Source organism: Heliangelus exortis, chromosome 3, assembly GCF_036169615.1.
Source record: "Heliangelus exortis chromosome 3, bHelExo1.hap1, whole genome shotgun sequence".
Lineage (NCBI taxonomy): Eukaryota > Metazoa > Chordata > Aves > Apodiformes > Trochilidae > Heliangelus > Heliangelus exortis.
The window spans coordinates 93,250,138-93,269,802 of record NC_092424.1 but is presented as its reverse complement, the minus strand read 5'-3'; the positions used below and the strand labels follow the sequence as shown (position 1 = coordinate 93,269,802).

The window sequence follows — 19,665 nt, the reverse complement described above, 5'->3', positions numbered from 1 at the left end:
CACATTCTATTGCCTGCATGAGAAGAAATGCTGGCATGTACATTTTTGGCAATTCCTGGCGTGTACATATTTGAAGCTTGGCTATATTGGCTCCTTTACAACAGTTCATGGCTGGTTCAGTAGTTTTATTCTAGCAGCTGGAAAGCAACATACAAATTTATTCTATTTGAAATACATACTGAGTTTGAAGTACAAGCCAATACTGCAATATCATATTGCAGTTTACCTATGAATTACCAATCAAATATTTATACACAAGCACAGACAGCAGCAGGAATTTTCTACACCGACAAACGTAGAGAAATATATGCATTCTAAATTAAATTCTTACTTTTAAAAAAAATATTGAAAAAATAATGAAACTTAAATGCAGTAGATTATATTTCAGTTTAGATTTCAAAGTGTGTCGTAGACTCGTTTGGATATAGCTTGGCATCTGAAAGTCATAAAAAGTCAGGAAAAATATGTCTGTATTAATGGTGGTGTTTAAGCATGGACTAAAGTGTTCTGCAAACAAAAAGTTAAGCAAACTCTTAATTGCTTTCATTTTATCTGTGCCTTATGTGTATACATGGTCACTCACACACACAAATCATGTGTAGAAACATGTATGCTTTGCAGCTTACAGGTGCAATTATTCTTGGCAGTAAAAAAGGGGGCAAGATGAAATACTAGCAGTGTAATTGACTGAGTGAAATTGAAACAATCTTACCCAGTGATTCTTATTAATCCTTATATAACTTAGAAAAAAATACATATAATACTACCTACGTGAAGACCTAGGTCTAATATTCAGCCTTGGACCCAGTCACTGGTTTTAGCTTTCTTTTGAGACAGTAAGCATTTGACAGACCCTCTTGTGAGATACATATATTAGTATACTGAGCTGACCTGAAATCATAAATTGATTCTACACATATGAGTGGGTAACAAAAAGTGTTACCTATTTTCATCTATAGCTGCCCTGTATTACATTCATGCAGGTATAGTGTAGGTAAATAGCATCTCTGACTTACTATCATTCCTTTGAAATGGAAAGGCTCACTCAGATCTCCTTCAGTGTTTGTCTCCTGACTATTACAGGCTTCAGGTAAGCCCTAAAGGCACTTCTGGAATAAAATTGGTGCACGCTGCCCTTGAAATTTAAGAATACACAACCAGTGGCATTTACATCATCGAGCTTTAAAATTTAAGAATTTACCTTTCCTGAATTGCTCTCTGGAGGAGCCTGCATAGTTCCATTGACCTTGTTGGAAATTTAAGATCTCAGATTGCACTCCAAATTGCATCTAAATTAAGTGCTTAAAGTACATGGTGTGAATGTGAAAGTGCATGGTTTCCCTTATGTGAAAAAACGTAGAGTCAGGAAGAGATAGCAGAAATACAACCTTCTGCAGCATGCACAAGATAATTCAAATTTAGACTTTCACACTCAGATGTGCAGTATTTTTGGCACTACAGAGCTTCTCTGATCTTCAAATAGCAAAGGCTAAGCAGTGATTAACAACCTTCCAGCTCTATATGTGATCTTTATCTAGTGATTAAGACCAGTGTACTAAACAGTTCTAATAGGGCTGCACTAAACAATGCAGGCAATCTGATCAAATAGAAACCAAAGTCCATTAATTTTTTAAAAAATTAATTAGGAAGTATCATAACACTAGCATTGTTCTTATTGCAGTAATAGTTCTGGGAAGAGGTCCTGCGTTCATCGGCAGAAAAAAGAAAAAAAAAAAAAAGTTATTGGATATGACCAAAGCGTAAGATAATAGTAACAGATACCAATTTAATTGGCTGTCATTAATGAGTCCAAGGCTAAATATCAGACCTATGTCTTCAGATAGTATTATATGTATTTTTTTTTTCTTAGTTATACAAGGATATATGGATACCAATTTAAATTCTTACAGCTAATTACTCCTGGAGAAGAAAAGGAAGATCAGTGTAATTCAAACCGTAAATACACTTTTTCCTATGAGAATCTAGTAAACTTATTAGTTGTTTCCCAAAGATTTAAAAGCTTCACTATGTGTAGTTTTTAAACTCATTTAAAGAATAAACTAGTATTGTTCACTACATAAGTCTTGCTCAGATTAGTTCTTCTGCATCTTTCCAATTTTGAATCTAAACTTGAGGCTACCATAGATAGTTAATTTTTCAGGGTGTTCAATGGTAAAATATATTTCACAGAAGTCAGAATAGAAAAAAATCTTTTCCAGCCTTCAGTGGACAAGAGTTATTTATAATAAAATTAGCATCCAATCAGATTTCTATGTTATTTAGGCTGTATATTTATATTATTTATATATATATATATATATTATTTATATTGTTTAGGTCAGTCAAATAATATATATAACAGTGACTATTAATTTGTTTTAGTCTGTTTTACTGTCTGCATTACTGTGGTATGACTTGCAACCTGTTTCAAAATATTTTGTCTAGAAGTATTTTCAGGCATTAAAGATCTCCAGAAATGCAGGATGATGTCACTTGTACCCTGTTAAAAATCATAGTTATCTAAATATACTTGCTATCTGTTTTTCTTAACCACCTGTTAATATGAAACTGATGATACATGAAAATTGTATGTTTTGTTTTTTTAAGACATGATTGAGTTGGTATTGTGGTCTCATCACACCTGGCTATTGAGATGCAGATGCTCTTCTTTTATTTTAATATAATATTCTACCAGGAGAATGTTACTGTGCTTTAAAATATAGCTCTGATTTTCTGTTTTGCTCAGGGGAACTGTAGTAATTTCTTTCAATTTTGCACCTTGGTGAGAGAATAAAATCAAAGCTCAAAAACTGTGAATAACCTTTACGATGGAACCTTGAAATAACTTGGACTTGAAATTTGAGGCTAGACCAGCATAGACTACCTACCTATCACTTATTTCTAAAAGGGAATGAGCATCAACAACCATATAAGCCAAAGATCATCTGAATGTTTATCTGAATACAGAAAGACTGGGACACTGGTGACCTTGAGAAATTTAAGAATGAATTCAGGTGTCTAAGAATGCTCAGCAACCTCTCATTACTGGTTCTTGAGGTATATGTAAAACTTCCTTCTCACAGATCCATATTGACACTGACTCATTGAAAATGTAGATGTCAGGTTTATTTGAACTTGGTTCCTGGAACATATATCAGGGCTTCTTCAGACAGCATGAAGATTTGAATAAGTGGGCTTTTTTTTTTTTCCAGTTTTGATTTGAATCCATTTCTTCAGATAGGACAAAAATTATGCTGTTCTTCAAGACATGCAGTAAAACATACCTATCCACATTCCTTTAATAATAGATAACAAGGTCAAAGGAAGATAACTGGCATTTTATTTTTCACATGCAAAATTTTCATGTTAAAATCCTTTTTAAAAACAGTGTTTCTACACAGATGGAAGATGAGGGAATTTAAAATTTAGAAATGAAACAGCATAATTTGTTTAAAATCTTTAAGTCAAATGTTACTGTTAGACATGCATCTAATTAGTCCAGTATTGCTATAGCTTATGTGAGAGTTTTATAAGTGACTTCTAGATAGTGAATAATCTCTGACAATTCATGTTACAACTACTACCATGCTTTTACTGTTCACTGCTGTAAAATCATGAATATGGATTATTCTGTATAATATCTTTAGTTGTTTTTCTATAGTTTTGTTTTTTAATCAAGTAATTATTTCCTATGTAAAACAATTCAATTCTTGCATATGATAGGGGGTCAAACTGTTTTGCTTAAAATGTACTAGGAAGGCATGAAATACTGTGTGTTCTGCTAAAAGGATGTGCCTAGGCAGCAGAGAAAGCTGCTTTTGAAGAAAGGTGGAATTCTGAGGAAGAAAGAAGAGTTTCCTCCTTTCCTGGACTATTAGAAAATCATATGAAATACACAGCAGTTCTGAACTTAAGATATCTTTATTTTTCATTGATTTAGAAATGCTACTTGATGAGCTGAATTCCAGTATTTTATACTGCTTCATGAAATAAAAACAAACAAAAAAACCAAACACTCACATAAAAAAACCCTAAGCAAAATAAAGTGTAACAAGAGACAGAAATTTGGTTTTTTACCTAGGCATTGGGTTTCAGTACCACTCCAGAGACCATTTGCCAAGCATTCTCTCACATGAGAACCAACTAATGTGTATCCTGTGTTACAGGTGAATATTGCAGTGGCTCCATACACTGTTAGGGTTCCAATCTTATTTCCATTTGGTGGAGATGGAAGACCACCACAGGAGATAACTAGGAAAAAAAGCAAAAAACAGAACACACTGATACATGAAAATACATTTCATAATTTCCTAGACCAGAAGACAATATATCACCTCACATTTTCTTAAAATGTAAATGTAAAAGGAATAAATACAAGAACTGTATTCCACAGTAAGAGATTAAAATTATGCTTGATTTAGTAACACATGTTCTAAATCTGAAAATTCTTTAGGATATCTTCAGATCTTGACAGTAGCTTAAACATAATTTGTAATTCCAGTTTTGAAACAGAAGAATTACGTGAATGTCCAGAAAAGTTGTAGTTATATTGCACATGTACATACTCCTAGCTACTCCTCAAGTACACTTTCCCCAGCTGTTATGAGCATTATGTCTGTTAAAAGAAATTATCTTTTTTTAATAAGTAGTACTCTGAATTGTGATGAACTGGTTTTTTTATTATTCCCCATTACTGTTCACACTCATAAAACACATATGCTAGTCTACTTGCTAGAAAGACAAATCTTCTCTTGTTTTCTTAGGTGTGACTTGACTCATTATCACAGAAAACTTCTACAGTGTCAGCTGCAACCCACAGCTACTACAGGCATCACATAAAAAGTTATCTTTTAAGAATGTATCAAGTTCCTATTTCATTAAAACTGTTTTATCATGGATATTGTTTCTAGAAAAATATGCTAATAAGATTGTAATTTAACATGCTGCCTAATGTCTCCAAGACCTTCAATTTTATTATAAGTTAGCATAAATCATTGGTTTATTTTCAAAAGCTTGTCAATGACAACTTCCTGTCTGAAATGTCAAGGCCCTACTCTTCTATATTTAAAAGGTTCACTACTAAAAGCAAGCACTGGGTTGGAAGTTAGATAAATGCAATTACATGCTGCTGTGCAGTTAACTCAGTCAATAATCAGAATATATGTGATCAAAGTTCACATAAGCTTCATAAGCAACCTGGATGTTGGGATTAAGAGCACCCTGATGAAGCTCACTGATGACAACAAGATGAGTGGAGTGGATGGCACCCCAGAAGGGAGAGCCACCCTCTAGGGTGATTTTGACAGACTGAGAAGTTGGCTGATGGGAACTTTATGTAGTTCAGTGTTGACGTGCAAGGTCTTGCACCTGGGAACAGAGAACCCAAGAGTGCAGCTCAGGCTGGGATCCCCCTGTACAAGAAAGATGCAGACAGGCTGGTGAGGGCCCAGAGAGTCTCAGCTCAACAGGGTGCTGAGACATCAATATAAGCAATAATATTAGAAGTGTTGGACCAGATGATCCTTGAGGTCCCTTTCAACCTGACATTCTATGATTCTATGAAAGTTTCCTAAGTACCTTCAGTTTCCAGAGGTGGATATGAATCTTTTTGACTACAATCAAGTCATATTAATGTAAATGTCTAGAGTGGCCTAACGCTCTAACTTCTAATGCTAATACTGAATATTAGTTGCACTTATACTTATGTTAAAAAATATTTTTTTCTTAAAGATGCAATAGAATTAATTGTTCTAAACACATTGTAAATCCTTTCTTATTTTTAATCACACTGACTCCATTTAGAAGTAACCAAATTACATGAATAATGAGCTACCCATGATTTGTTAGGTAGCATTTAGCATATTGTTAGCCAAATAAAATAAATGTATTAGATCTCTCTGAATCCAGAACCCTCTTGAGATGTTGTTTTGCATTTGTACCTTTAGAGATAGTATTCACAAGTAGATATTGGTAAAGTGATCTAAATGTCATTCCATTGTGTTTCAGTTAGCATTTGTGCTGCTTAAGAAATAAAACCAGCTAGAATATACATTTATATAACCTATTGTTAGCATGAGAAAGACAGAAAGTAAACAGCAGATACTTCAGAATATTCTACAGCTTATTTCTGGATCTTAATGATCTATACCCAATGGAAGTATTACTGAACATTATGCTTGGGGGATGAAGTTTGCTGTAATTAAATCAGTCGTCTTCCAGAGGGCAAAATAATGCACCTGTCTTATAAATAAACTAATGTATCTTCTGTCACCAATTCCTTGGGTTTCTCTTTCTAGCTAATACTTTGGTTTTGGTTCACTGCATCCCATATGGGTCACCCCATTTCCTACTTACATACAAAAAAAATTAACTGTGAAGGCCAGTCAAAAAGTAGCCTTTCAAAGACTTCTCAGCACCTGAACAGTAGCTGCATATTAGGCAGAAAATACAGAAACTAGGTTTTTTAGTATGTGTGCACAAAAAGAAAAGGGCACAATTGCAGTTAATAGAAGAAAAAACTTATTAAAGTTGGAAAGAAAATTGATATAGGTATTACCAGTTTATAAGAGACACAGAGGAATCATCTTATTGTTCCAACTGAGTATTTTCAAAAGAAAATTTCCCCCAAACAAACTAACAATAAAACCGAACCGAATAAGGTCAGAACCCATCATCATTTAAATAAGATGAAATACACTGCTTTCATATATATGTAATACTAATTGCTGCTGCTGATATCTCTCTCAGCCTTGCTCTAAAAATATCCTAAATTTTTTTACACTATTTTTAGTTGAATGGTGTACATCCTTTGCTCTTTTTTCTTGCTTCTTTTTTTTCCCATACTAGCAAAATTCTCTAAATCTACGTTTGTAAATTCCATGCCTTAGGTTTGTAGCCACACTCCTCCCACTATTGATAATAGACTGTGTCAATTTATACTGGAATCATCCTTAAAAGTGATTCAGTACCATCAGAGATGACATTGGGTGTTCTCTCTAACCTCCAGCTGCTGTTGAAGAAGGCTGAGAATAAGTGCCCCTTCTCATATCACTAAATGCCTCCCCACTTTTCCAGTAGGCCCCTTCAGTTACTGGAAGGCTGTTATAAGGTTATAAAGGTTATAAGGCCTTCTCTTTTCCAGGCTGAACAACCCCAGCTCTCTCAGTCTGTCTTCATAGGAGAGGCACTCCACCCTTTGATCACTTTCATGGCCCTGGAGCAAGAGCTCTATGTCCTTCCTGTGTTGGGGGCTCCAGAACTTGACACAGCTTTCTAGGAGGGGCTACATGATTGCAGAGGGAACAATCACCTCCCCTTAGCTGCTGGCCATGCTTCTTCTGATGCAGCCCAGGATACAGTTGGCGTTTTGAGCTGCAAATGCACATTGCAGGGTCATGCTGAGCTTCTCATAAACCAATACCCCCAAGTCCTTCTCAGGGCTGCCTGCAGATTAACAGAGTTTGACAGAGCAGAATGATTCTGTTCTCTTTGCTTGAAAACTACCTGAAGGTATAATTTAGTGAGCTGTTCATCTGATGCCAAAAATTATTTCATACTGTGCTGCCACAAAAATTATCTTATTGATTCAGTTTGCTTCAGAACAGTCTCAAATATCTTATAACATTAGAAACTTCTCTGAATTTGAAAAAAAAAAAATTAAAAAAAAAATCACTCTCTGAAAAGAAAATAAAACATCTCTTTCAGGATGAAATACTAAATTTAAATACCTTACTGACATCACCTACTACTCTGAAAAACTGAATGCATGCACTTTATATCCAGTTCTGTTTAGTAGGCTAGGCCCACTATTTTCTTGCAGATCTTCTGTGCTTCTCTGGCATTGAAAGAGAGCCTTTAAGTACTAAAATAGCATAAGAAAAATTTCTGGTTTAAGGATAGCAAAACCAGCTGATGTGCTAAATATTCTCTCCAACACAAGAAAATAACACACAAATGAAATGAAGTTTTGGGAGGATTCATTAAGACTGATACTGCAACTCTTGATAACTGTATGATCCCACTGAGAATGTCGAGGTTCTCTAAATATTTAAACATCCCAAGTCAGGGATGATGTAGTTTAATGGTGCTTGCAGATGTTTATATTATAAAAGCTTTCATGCTTCATCCAAGAGGTCAAAGCAATATAACCTTATAATCCAATTCTGATATGGAATCTTTTGAAGTAACATTATCTTAGTATTCTCTAAATCCTTATGCACTACTTAGGTGAATAAATTCAGACAAAAATCATCATCCAAACTTCAGATCCAATTTTATTGACTTTTGCTAGAAATATATTGTACTTCACACGCTAGTGGAAATTACGAATTCACATACTTACAAGAGAATGATAGCAGATTACTTAAAAAACCCCAACTTTAAAATATTTAGAAAACAAAATATATGTATCAAATAGCATATCATGTTCTGTAAACAAACACGTTCCTTACCCTTACAACTTGGCCTTTCATTGCCTGCACTCCAGGTTCCATTAGTTCTGCACTGTATGAGTCTTCGACCTAATAAATAATATCCAGGACTGCAGCTGAGCATAACTTGAGCTCCATACTCATTCAGTGACCCAGAAATCAGTCTCCAGACAACATGTTCTGAGAGCAGAGTCTCTATGCTAGGGCAAGTTACAGCTGTGAAGAAAGGAGAGAAATATTAGCATTTTACCCCTCAACTGCTTCACAGAATGTCTTGCCTTACTGGCCGAAATTTTGCAATGTAAAATCAAGCATACCTTAGAAGCTTTGAAGTACAATTTCTAGGAAAAATAATGAACATCATACAGTGAATATTATAAATTGAACAAAGAGTTTGCAGTATATTTTCATTTAGTGAGTTGCTATGTAATTTTTGCAAGTGGGGGTTTATTTTCCATCCATGATACTGACTTCAGAACAAACAAACAAACAAAAAAGACAAGCCAAATCCCAAAAAACAGACAAAAACCCCTCAAACAAACTAAAAAACATAAGTAAATTTTTAAAATATTTGGAATACTTAGGAATTGTTATCTCTGGATTTTGTACAATATACTCAAGTCACCACACTCTTTAATGTAAGAAAAAAGTATTAGGTGGAAGTATGTAAAAATCTCAAACTATACGGAAGAAATAGTCTGATTCTCATTTATGCTATAATAAACAACGACTTCTTAGTTCCTAACAATTTTTATATGATACTAAATTATGTTTCATACCTAGTCAAAGACTATAAATTATTTAGCAAGAAACAGTTTTTTCTGACTTGTTTTTAAACAAAGCAAGCATATTAAAGCATTTAACACCTTGGAGTGCAAGACATACAGGTCTTTGAGAAGACAGTAAATATTCTAAACAGGTATTTCATAGCACTCAAACTTAATATTTTTGTAACTTCTCCTTTCAAGCAATAGTTTTACTGAGAAATGCAGTTCTTTCAAAGATGAAAGCAAGCTTCTTATTTAGCCTAATAGTAAAAAATTTAGTCTTAACCATAGGGAATATCTTAAGAGATAAGAGGCTCTGCTATTTCAGAATATGTAAATAAGACATGTAGATGTTTATTTTCCATACTGAGGTTACTATGTAAATTATTCTTTCTTTGGCTGTAAATATACTGAGAATCTTTTTGCAAGCACACTTTTCAAACAACTATCAGATTCTGATATATGATTGTACAATTCCTAATTGAAGATGTGAATAGAGATTAGACTTCTGGACTGTTTTGATGTAAACAACTAAAACTGCTACTTGAAAAATTTTAATTTTACAGTGACTGATTTAGATTTATTATTTTCCCCATCCTCCAGGAAAGAAAGAAAAAAAAAGATTATTTACAGATGCATGATTTTTTGCACCTGATTTTTGAATGTTTGCATAAATTTGCCTCTCACGGTTTCTCTCTAGCAATCTATGAGCTGGGCATTATTTAAATTGTCATATACACAGATTAAACTCTTTAAAGGATAATCTCAGTTTCCCGCAAATATGAAGATGTTCTCTCTTTTCCCTAGGTATTTTGCATACAAAAATGCACAAATAATATTGTTTTACATAAAGATAGGTTTGACAACATAATTATGATTAGAAATTATGATTAAGATTATAAATTTTAATAACATTATAATCTCTATATACTGATAATTCTGAATAGAGTAAAAACCAGGGAATTCATAATGAAATTTTAAAAAGATGAAAAACTAAGTTCTTCAATAGGCCCAGGTATATTCGCTACTCAAGCCATAAGCAGATATTCACTAAACAAAATGCTCACTGTAAGAACAATGGCAACGACAAAAACCAACCAGCTCACCACACAACACACCACAAAGAGAATCTTTAGCTGTTTGCAACTACCACAACTAAAATCTAACAATAATTTGTACAATGATATCCTCAGCCTTTAGTTTTAATTCTTCTCAATGATTAATTCTTTTAACTTGTTTATTTTTAAAAAGAACAAAATGTTGCTGGTCAACAAACACATTACACTACCAGTATTTTCCTAGAATCTGAATACCAGAAGACTGATTATTCCCTTTTGCTGAGTTGTCCTATCTACAAGTCTTCACATGTATTTGCTTATTGCTACATAAGCAAAAGAAAGTACATCTCATGCTACTCCAGAAGTGTCTTGAAAATTGTGACTCTGAATATAGTTATTGACAACTAGACAACTACAACGTATATTATGAAAAAATCTCAACAACAGAAGCTTGTTATTACTTGCATTAGATAGTTGGTTTCCATTCTTCAGCTGGTAGTCAAAATCAATAGATTTTGAAAAGGAAAGTACATTTTTGTCTTACTCTATTGTGAACTTAAAATGCAATGAATTGAACTATATTGTTCAAAGATACCCTTTGACTAAATTCACTATCAGCTTAAAACAAGCAAGATTAAGTGTAAAGTCATGTATTATGCTTGAGGAGGTACTGCGATTTAAATTTGTATCTATTAGTAAATACAGAAGAGAGTAGGGAACCAAATAATTGCACCCACTACAGAATCTAAGGAGAAAGACATCAGAACAAAATAGGATCACTTGAGCAAGTTGATAGCTTCCATATGCTAGCAGCAAAACAAACAAACAAAAACTGTGCAAAAAATGAAACCTTGTAGTTCAACCTATTTAAACAGGAACATCTATCTTTTAAAACCAATGTGGTTTAATTTACTCAGTTTTCTTGAATACATCTATATCTTCTGGATGGTATTTTTTTTTTTTTTTTTTTGGAAGTGCCTATCACATTTACTACTTTGGCCAACAGTAAAATACTTATTTACAGGTTTCAGTATAAAGTTTTTGTAGACTTTACAAAGTGTCCTGTATTCATATGTAAAGCTACTACAATATGGTCACTCTAGTGAGAAGTATTGCCTGGAAAAGGCTTTCAAATAGCAATGCAGATAAACATCTCTAGTTCCTTTCTTCACGTGGTAGACATGACTATGTAGAACAACTAAAGCAAGTTACTTGTTATTCAGATAAGCTTTCTGAATAGATATCTGTTGATTAGTATTTCATGTAATTAAATTCAATAGCCTAATGTCCATGATCCATCTGTGTCTTGCTGTATGACCAGCATGAATCATATTCCTCATTATTCAAATCTGATGTAAAAACTTAACACAAAAAGAAAGGATTTTCAAACATCTGCCTGAGGCATTATATTATCAGGGATACTTAGCAAAACAAACTGCACAGATTTCAATGTACATTTTAATAGACCTGGGGATAAAATGAACTAATTTATTCACCATTTACCTTTCTGTGCTGTTTGCTGCGCATCAAGCCTGAGATGTTTTAATCTCTGGAGACTAAATACATTTATCTTTACAGCAGCACTACTATAAAAACAGGTTTTTATGCAGATTGTCTAAGCTTTTCTGAACTTTGGAATAAATCTTTAGTAGAGATGACTGCCTCTGAATAGAAATTAATTTTGAAAATATTGACTTTAATACGATCGTGTAGGTCACTAATATTTTAGTGGCTTTAGAAGTAACGGATCTTTTTTTAAACTGAATAAATTTTCAGCAAAAGAAAAATAACAGAAAAAAGTGCTATATATATTTTGTTTTGCTATATATTTTGTTTATATTATTATAAAAATTATTAACATTTAGCACAAATTTAAAAGCTTCCATAAAGTTTTGTTTATAGGTTAGTCATTGTACGATTATGATTGATCATTTCAATAACAGCTTTTTTGGATGTTTTTGCTGTAGTGTGAATATCGTGTTATTAATTCAGTATTTCTAATCTCCAGCTAGTTTAACTGGTCTCTTCTCTCAAAAAAATCTGTTCATATTTCTGCTGATTAATCACTCCAGTTATCTTTGTACCTTGTCAATTTTTTTTCTGAGAGAATGAGGTACAGTTCAAGACAGTGGAGCACGATCTTCCCTCTGTATAAGGCTTTAAATTTAGAGCATTTCTATGAGAATAAACCATGGTGAAAGAGGTGCTGAAGGGGTGGCTTTTGTGGGGTGAGGCTGGACACAGCCAGTGGTCCCAGCATGGGACACAGGTAAGCCCATCAGCCAGGATGGTGGCACCTCTAAGAAGATGTATTCAGGGAAGAGTAAAACGTGGTGCCAGTAGAGAAGGAGGGAACACAAAGAGTGAGGAGGAGCAAAGTGAAAATCAGGGTCAGAAAAGAAGGAGGAGGTAGGTTCCAAGAACCAGAGCTGGTTATTCTGTTACAGCCCATAGAGAGGACAATGCCGGGGAATGTATCAATGCTGCAGACCATGCTGGAGCAGGTGTTTATTTTCTGAAGGAACTGCAGCCAACAAAGGCCCCATGCTGAACAAAACTTGTCCTAAAAAACAACATGAAGAAGGCCCATGCTGGAGTGGAGGAAAAGGAAGAGTAGGAAGAAACAGCCGAGAAGCTTTTTTATGCACTAACTGCAACTGCCATTCCTCATCCCTCAGCATTGCTCAGGGTGGGGAGCAGAGTCGAGAACAAAGGAGTGAAGCTGACCCTGGAATTAGGGGGAGGAAAGTGTAGTATTTATTTTATTTTTTTCTGAAATGTATTTGATCCTATTTGAATTGGAAATACATTAAATTAATTTCCCCCAAATCAAATCCTGTAACAGTAATTTCTCTATTCTTACCTCAACTCTTAAAATTTCTTATCCTATCTTCTACCTGTCTTGTTGAAGAGGAGTGAGTGAGAAACCACAGTCTGGCTGCTGACACAGGATAACCACAGTGAAAAAAATAATAGCTTTCAAACAAAGAAAAGAAGAATGAAAGAATAATAAAATAACTTATTTTTGTCCGCCACAGATACAAAATGAAATAATGTCTTTACACCACAGAAAAGCAGTTTCAGCTTATATATATTAGAGAAGACTTTGCAATGGCAAAGCTAAGTAAAATACTGTATAAGAGAACTCAGGAAGGTCTTAAAGATTAGATTAAATGATCATGTGTCAAGGATGGTTAGAAGTCTGGTGATTTATGGCACAGAAAGGTGTGATTCTTACTGAGTAAAACAGTGGCTGTATGACCAGGTCCAGAGTTGTAGTCAGTGGAGTTAAATCTAGTTAGTGGTCAGTCACCAGTGATGTACCCCAGGGCTCAGTTTTGGGACCAGTCTTGTTCAACATCAATGATCTAAAGGAGTGGATTCAATGCTTCCTCAGTAAGATTGCAGATGACATCAAATTGTGTGGAAGTGTTTATCTGCTTGAGGGTAGGAAGGCTCTGCAGAGGGATAGGTTGAACTGATGGGCCGAGGCCAAGTGTATGAGGTTTAGCAAGGCCAAGTGCTGGGTCTTGCATTTCAGTCACAACAACCCCACACAATTCTAGAGGCTTGGGTAAGAGTGGATGGAAAGCTACCCAGCAGAAAAGGACCTGGGGATGCTGGTCCACACACAGCTGAATATGAGTGTGCCCAGGTGACGAAGAAGGCCAACGGCATCCTGGCCTGTATAAGAAAGAGACTGGCCAGCAGAAGGGAAGTGATGGTGCCCCTGTACTCGGCACTGGTGAGGCTGCACCATGAGTACTGTGTCCAGTTCTGGGCCCCTCACTACAAGAAAGACATTGAGGTGCTGGAGTGAGTTCAGAGAAGGGCAACCAAGCTGGTAAAGGGTCTGGAGAACAAGTCCTATGAGGAGAGGCTAAGGGAATTTGGATTGTATAGTTTGGAGGAGGCTGAGGGGAGACCTCATAGCTCTCTACAGCAGCCTGAGAGGAGGCTGTAGTGAGGTGGGGATTGACCTCTTCTCCCACGTAAATAATGATAGGACTAAGGGAAAAGGCAAGTTGCACCAGAGGAGGTTTCGCCTAAAGGAGAATTCCTTTACTGAAAGAGTAGTCAGGCACGGGAAACAGGCTGCTCAGGGAAGGGGTGGCATCAACATCCCTGGAGATATATGAAGTAAATGTAGATGAGGCCCTTCAGGACATGCTCCAGGGGGGTGGAAATTTTTTTTTTTTCTGTGCCGGTGGTTTGACTTGGTGATCTTAAGAGGTCTTCTGCAACTATGACAGTTCTGGGATCTGTTGAATTAACTTTCAGCAATATTTTCTAACAACCATTTGCTAGAAATTAATCCTAATAAGTGAAAACCATTTCACCATAACATATAAATGCACAATTCTAAACTTCATACCATTTTACTCTTTCTTTCAAAATAAGTTGAATTTTATATATTTGAAATTTTGTTTGAATTTCCTAATAGGAACATGGAAAGCATATAATGTTGGTTAGTTCAATATTCTAAATTACCTCTCAAAAGTTCTAAATATTGTATTGTAGCAATTAATAATTTTAAGCTTATGTCCTAAATGGTATTTCAAGTCACATATTCAGTGTCAAGCTCAGTTAATTATTGCTTTGATTCAGTACAAAGGCAGGCAGTGGTAGCCTGATGCAAATGAGAGGCCATGTCACATGGGAGGGGAGTCTGCATTACACTGGCTGGTTCTGACAGAAGACAAAAAGGAAGACTAAAGGACTCTTATTCAATTTAATCATCTACAGTAGTATTTTAAAAACAGTTTTTTGCTTTTATGACCTTAGAAGCTATATTAGAGTTACAATTATATTAAAATTATAATTGGTGGTTGTAACTTTATGTTGTGAAAATGGAGAGGAGCACATATTTCATAATAAGCAAACTTACATGAAACTGAATTATCTAGTAATTCTAATTAAGATGCAGGAGTCAAATGAGGTGTTTTTAATTAAACAAATGTTTAAGCCTCTATTACTTTACGAAACATGAAACGATTACATGTTCCTGAATGGCTGGTTTAGGGGTTATGCATACATAAAACCAAATCATCACATGTGAGGATTTTCCTGAGAAAGTTAAAGGGCAATATGCTTGAGAAATACATGCCCACTTACATTTGCAAACAGGTGGCCTCCCTTTGTTGCTCCATAATCCATCTTCTTGACACACTGCTGTTGCTTGTTGACCAGATTCTATCTTGAAGCCCTCATTGCATTCATATATCAATCTACTGCCCAAAGTGAATTCATTACCTATAACTGAACCATTCCCAGGGGATTCAGGAATACCACAAGATACAGCTGAAAAGAAATGAAAGAAAACCATAAAGAATTGGCATTTTCTCATATATTTTTAAAAAATATTTTCCCACCACTGTGGTAAGAAACACAGGTTAGTAATTTTGACATATCCCATCCGTAACAACTGAAATTAATTTTCCCTCATTTTTACAAGATTCTAATAAATGTAACTGTATATAAAACATTATATCATATTATATTATATAAACAAAACTTCATATTTGTTTGGTCTGTACATATAAAACAACACTATTTCAGAATTAAATTTAACATTTTTGTCTGATGAGGAAAGCATCTAGGTTAATTAGTAGACAGAAAGAGTTCTACTGAACTTATGGGCATTATTCATATATGTAAATGCTTATTTACATACTTGACTAATTCACTTAACAACACTAAATATTATGTGAACTCAGATTTCTTAATTTTCCACATCATGAAGGAAATTACTTACTGACATTTTTTCAGAATTTCTTTCAGGACCAAAAGTTGTTACTTCAAGCTTACAAACTTTGCTGTCACTTTGGTAACGTTTGAGTAGCATCAAAGTCTTTTGCTTATTTGTTTGCTTCTGTTTCTTTCTTTTATCAGAGCTCAGTACAGTTCATTTAAAAGTATCTCAGAATATATAATTTTAAGGCAGAGTATAATAATAAAAAGATCTACTTAGGCTCCTCTTAAGAAAGATCTCCAAGGCAGGACTGCCTTCTGTTATCTGACTTCTCAGCTCCCTTGATTTTGATAATAAAAAGAAGAAAGGCAATTCTTCAGTATGCTGTTAAAATTTCTTCTAATCTGATGCTTTATTTTTCAATAGTTATTTATGCACAGAGGTTGATTCTAGGTGCTTCAATGAGTCAGTAGTACTTGTAAAGATTTTATATTTGTCCCATGGCTCTTCTGTAGGGAAAGTCATAATATCATTTTTTCTGAAATGATATTATCTTCTGCCAAACGGTTATTTGGGGAGGAAAACCCATCACATCGTTACAATGAATCAATTGAAAGACTTCTTATAAACCAATGTGTGTGTGTAGAGAATCACTACCTGCTTTGAGTCTGGCAGCTTATTGCACCTCAATACACTAAATAAAACAAAGTAGTGGAGCTTTGCAAATGAAAGTGTCTTTTCCATACATACAGTCAATTGTAAGAAGCAATACAACATTTTCACAGTTAAAAAGTAATTTGGGTATTTTTTCTTTCCCCTTGACACTGTTGAGATTTATTATTTTAATAAAGTCAACGTATTTCAAAAGAAAAAATGACAGCCTTTGTCTGAAAACTTTTAAACAGAGACAAAAATAAGGTGTTTGGTTTTTGGTTTTTTTTTTAATCTTACTTTTATTATCAGCTAGCCAATTCAATATAAATTATTAATTTCACAATACATTGCCATGGTACCATAACCACAAATCTCAAATTTGTTTTTTCTTTCCCAAGATTTCACATTTTATGCATTTAAATTTAATACAACACAGAACTTTGTGTATGATTATAATGAGGAGGGGTAAGCATTATAAAATGATGAATGGTTCGTGCATTTTGGTTGCTTTCTTCCATCTGGAATCTGTCATATTGTCCAAAAAAACAGGAATGTTCCAAAATAAGCTGCTTCCTTTGTAACACAACTTCTTCACACTTTTTTGCACCCTAACCAGCGCTGCTCTTGTCTACTCAAAATAAAGTACTTCTCTGTCTAGGGGCAATGGCTGAGCCTCCTGCCAGTAGGAGGAGTAGTAGTGGACAGAGAAGGGACAGACAGGTGTTAAGGAAGGGGTTCTGGAGACCCAAACTTATGCTCTTTAATGCACTTCCAGTTCTTAATGGTGTTAGATAATGTGTTGTTAGATAAAGGGGAAGGTTAGAAGCACATTCTGCTGTTTCTGGAGCAGGTCTTCATATTAGGAGTCACAGAATCACAGAATAGTCAGGGCTGGAGAGGACACCTGAGATCACCAAGTCCAACAGTACACACACACACACACACAAAAACCAAACCAAAAAACCCAACCCTAAAAAACCCTGGTATTTCACAAATATTTCTTGCATATAATGATAAAATAACAAGGAAAGACAGTATCTGAAGTATTTCACAATTTTCCTGAGTCTGCTCAATTTATATTCAGAATTATTACTTTCTAGGACTCTGAGCCCTGGTTATCCATGATCAAGTCAGGGATCTCATGTCAGGTCCTGCACACACTTGTCTTGAAGATGAGAAGCACTGCTGCTAATGTCTTACAAAGGTGGGAAGAACTAAACACAGGTTTTGATCAGACATTTCAACAAGTCTTAATATGAATGTTACTACCATTTCTTTCTATTAACAAAGCAGACCAGAAGCAGATTTTATTTACAAATGAAAACATGATATAATAGGCCATATGTGATATGGATAGAATTTGCAGTCTTTCTCTTCTTCCCCATGTTCCTGGTTTTACCTGACACACAAACTTTTCAGTCTCCACTAACTGCTTACTGAATAACATGTGAAAAGGGTTTTTAACTAAAATGAACCCTGTTTAACTGCTTTGTACTGCTTTATGTTACTCATCTGCAGCTTCTGTGTGATTTTTCATACAGAGAAAATTACAAAGCATTTGACAAATAGTAACTACTCAGAATAAGCTAGAGTAAATCCTGGCTAACTCCAGGATGTACAGAAAAAACGTAAGTTACAAATTATGTGTCTAAAGCAGTGACCATGAAGTGATTTTCTAAAATAATCAAATTAATGCTTAAAACTACTGAATTTTTTAAAGTGTTCCGTAATGCTACAAAACTAAGACCTGCAGACTGTTTAGAGTTACATATTTTGCTATATAAAACAGTTCTGAGAACATTTTTAATTTGGTCTTAATTCACCCTAGTCTGCTTCTTAATACTTGAGCTCTACACCCATTAAGACACAAGACAATATGTATTTATGCAGTGTTGGCAATACTGTATCTCTGTCGTGTGAAATACTATTTGCAATGAAATTATAGAAGCATAATCAGCAAGCAAGTAAACAGTATCTTACCTTGGCAGATTGGGAGAGGAGAATCCCACTGATACATGCCATTTTGGTGACGTCTACACGTTGCGTTATTGCGACCGATCATTCTATAGCCAGGTTTGCAGTAGTAGCGAACTTTACTTCCAGCAGGACCACCTGTTTTATTCACAATTCCACCATTCCTCAAGATAGGTTTTAGGCTGCAATAGGGAGCTAAATACCAAAAAAGGGATATTATTAAAGACACATGAAACACACTTAACTTAAAAAGTTCATAATACTTACGACACATACAAACTTTTAATACCATTAAAATCAGTGTCCAGTCCCTTAGGTTACTTTTCGAGTCCTCAGTGAAGATTCAAATTTCTTATGCAGAAATATAATGAAGTTCAAAACCACCACTTATAGTGGGTTTGATTATGTATTTTACATGTTTATGTATTTTACATGAGGAAGCTGCAATCAGGAAACACAGTTTGTTCATTAAGTTCACTCCCAGTAAACAATCTACTTTAAATTTGATAAATTTATAAATATAAAATTGTTCTTTGAGTACAAAATATACAAAATTATTTATGAAAAGTTCCACTAAAAATGCACTTAGACATCAAAGTAAAATATTAAACACTTTGCCAAATATGTTAAAAGGTTACATGACAAAGTACTATAGACTGATTCATCAGATGCACTTTTTCAGATTAAAATTCAAGTAATTTTTTATGTACATGTTCCCCTAAAGGTATTACATGACAATTATATTAATTTTTTAGCAAAGGAATGTAACTTAGGTGAGTGCAGCTTCTTAAATGTTGAATGTACAGTACATCTGGAGTAAAATAGAATGAACTTATTTAAATCTGTTTTGAAATGCAAGTAAGCCTTGCTAAACCTTAACTGCTATTACTACACAGGGTGTTCACAGAGAGGTTTTCCTGACCAGGAAGGTCCTCAAGAACTGGTGATATATAGATGAAATATTTAAACATGTGATGAAGAAATAAAAAAGAAAATTGCAATTGTGTCAAAAAGCAAGTAATAAAGACAAGGCATTTTATTTAAAACTAGGTTGTGATACCTGTACGTAAGGTTAGAGTATGATTATTCAG

At 34.5% G+C, this 19,665-nt stretch overlaps 1 protein-coding gene across 1 annotated transcript in view; it reads right to left on the bottom strand.

The window, feature by feature from the left end:
- Nucleotides 1-19,665, bottom strand: part of CSMD1 (CUB and Sushi multiple domains 1) — a 956,173-nt gene that overhangs the window by 50,980 nt on the left and 885,528 nt on the right. Inside the window, exons 49-52 of the mRNA XM_071741767.1 lie at nucleotides 18,581-18,769; nucleotides 15,370-15,555; nucleotides 8,451-8,645; nucleotides 4,078-4,251 (exon numbers count right to left, since the gene is read on the bottom strand). Coding sequence (XP_071597868.1) covers nucleotides 4,078-4,251; nucleotides 8,451-8,645; nucleotides 15,370-15,555; nucleotides 18,581-18,769 — 744 coding nt within the window. The remainder of the gene's footprint in view (nucleotides 1-4,077; nucleotides 4,252-8,450; nucleotides 8,646-15,369; nucleotides 15,556-18,580; nucleotides 18,770-19,665) is intronic.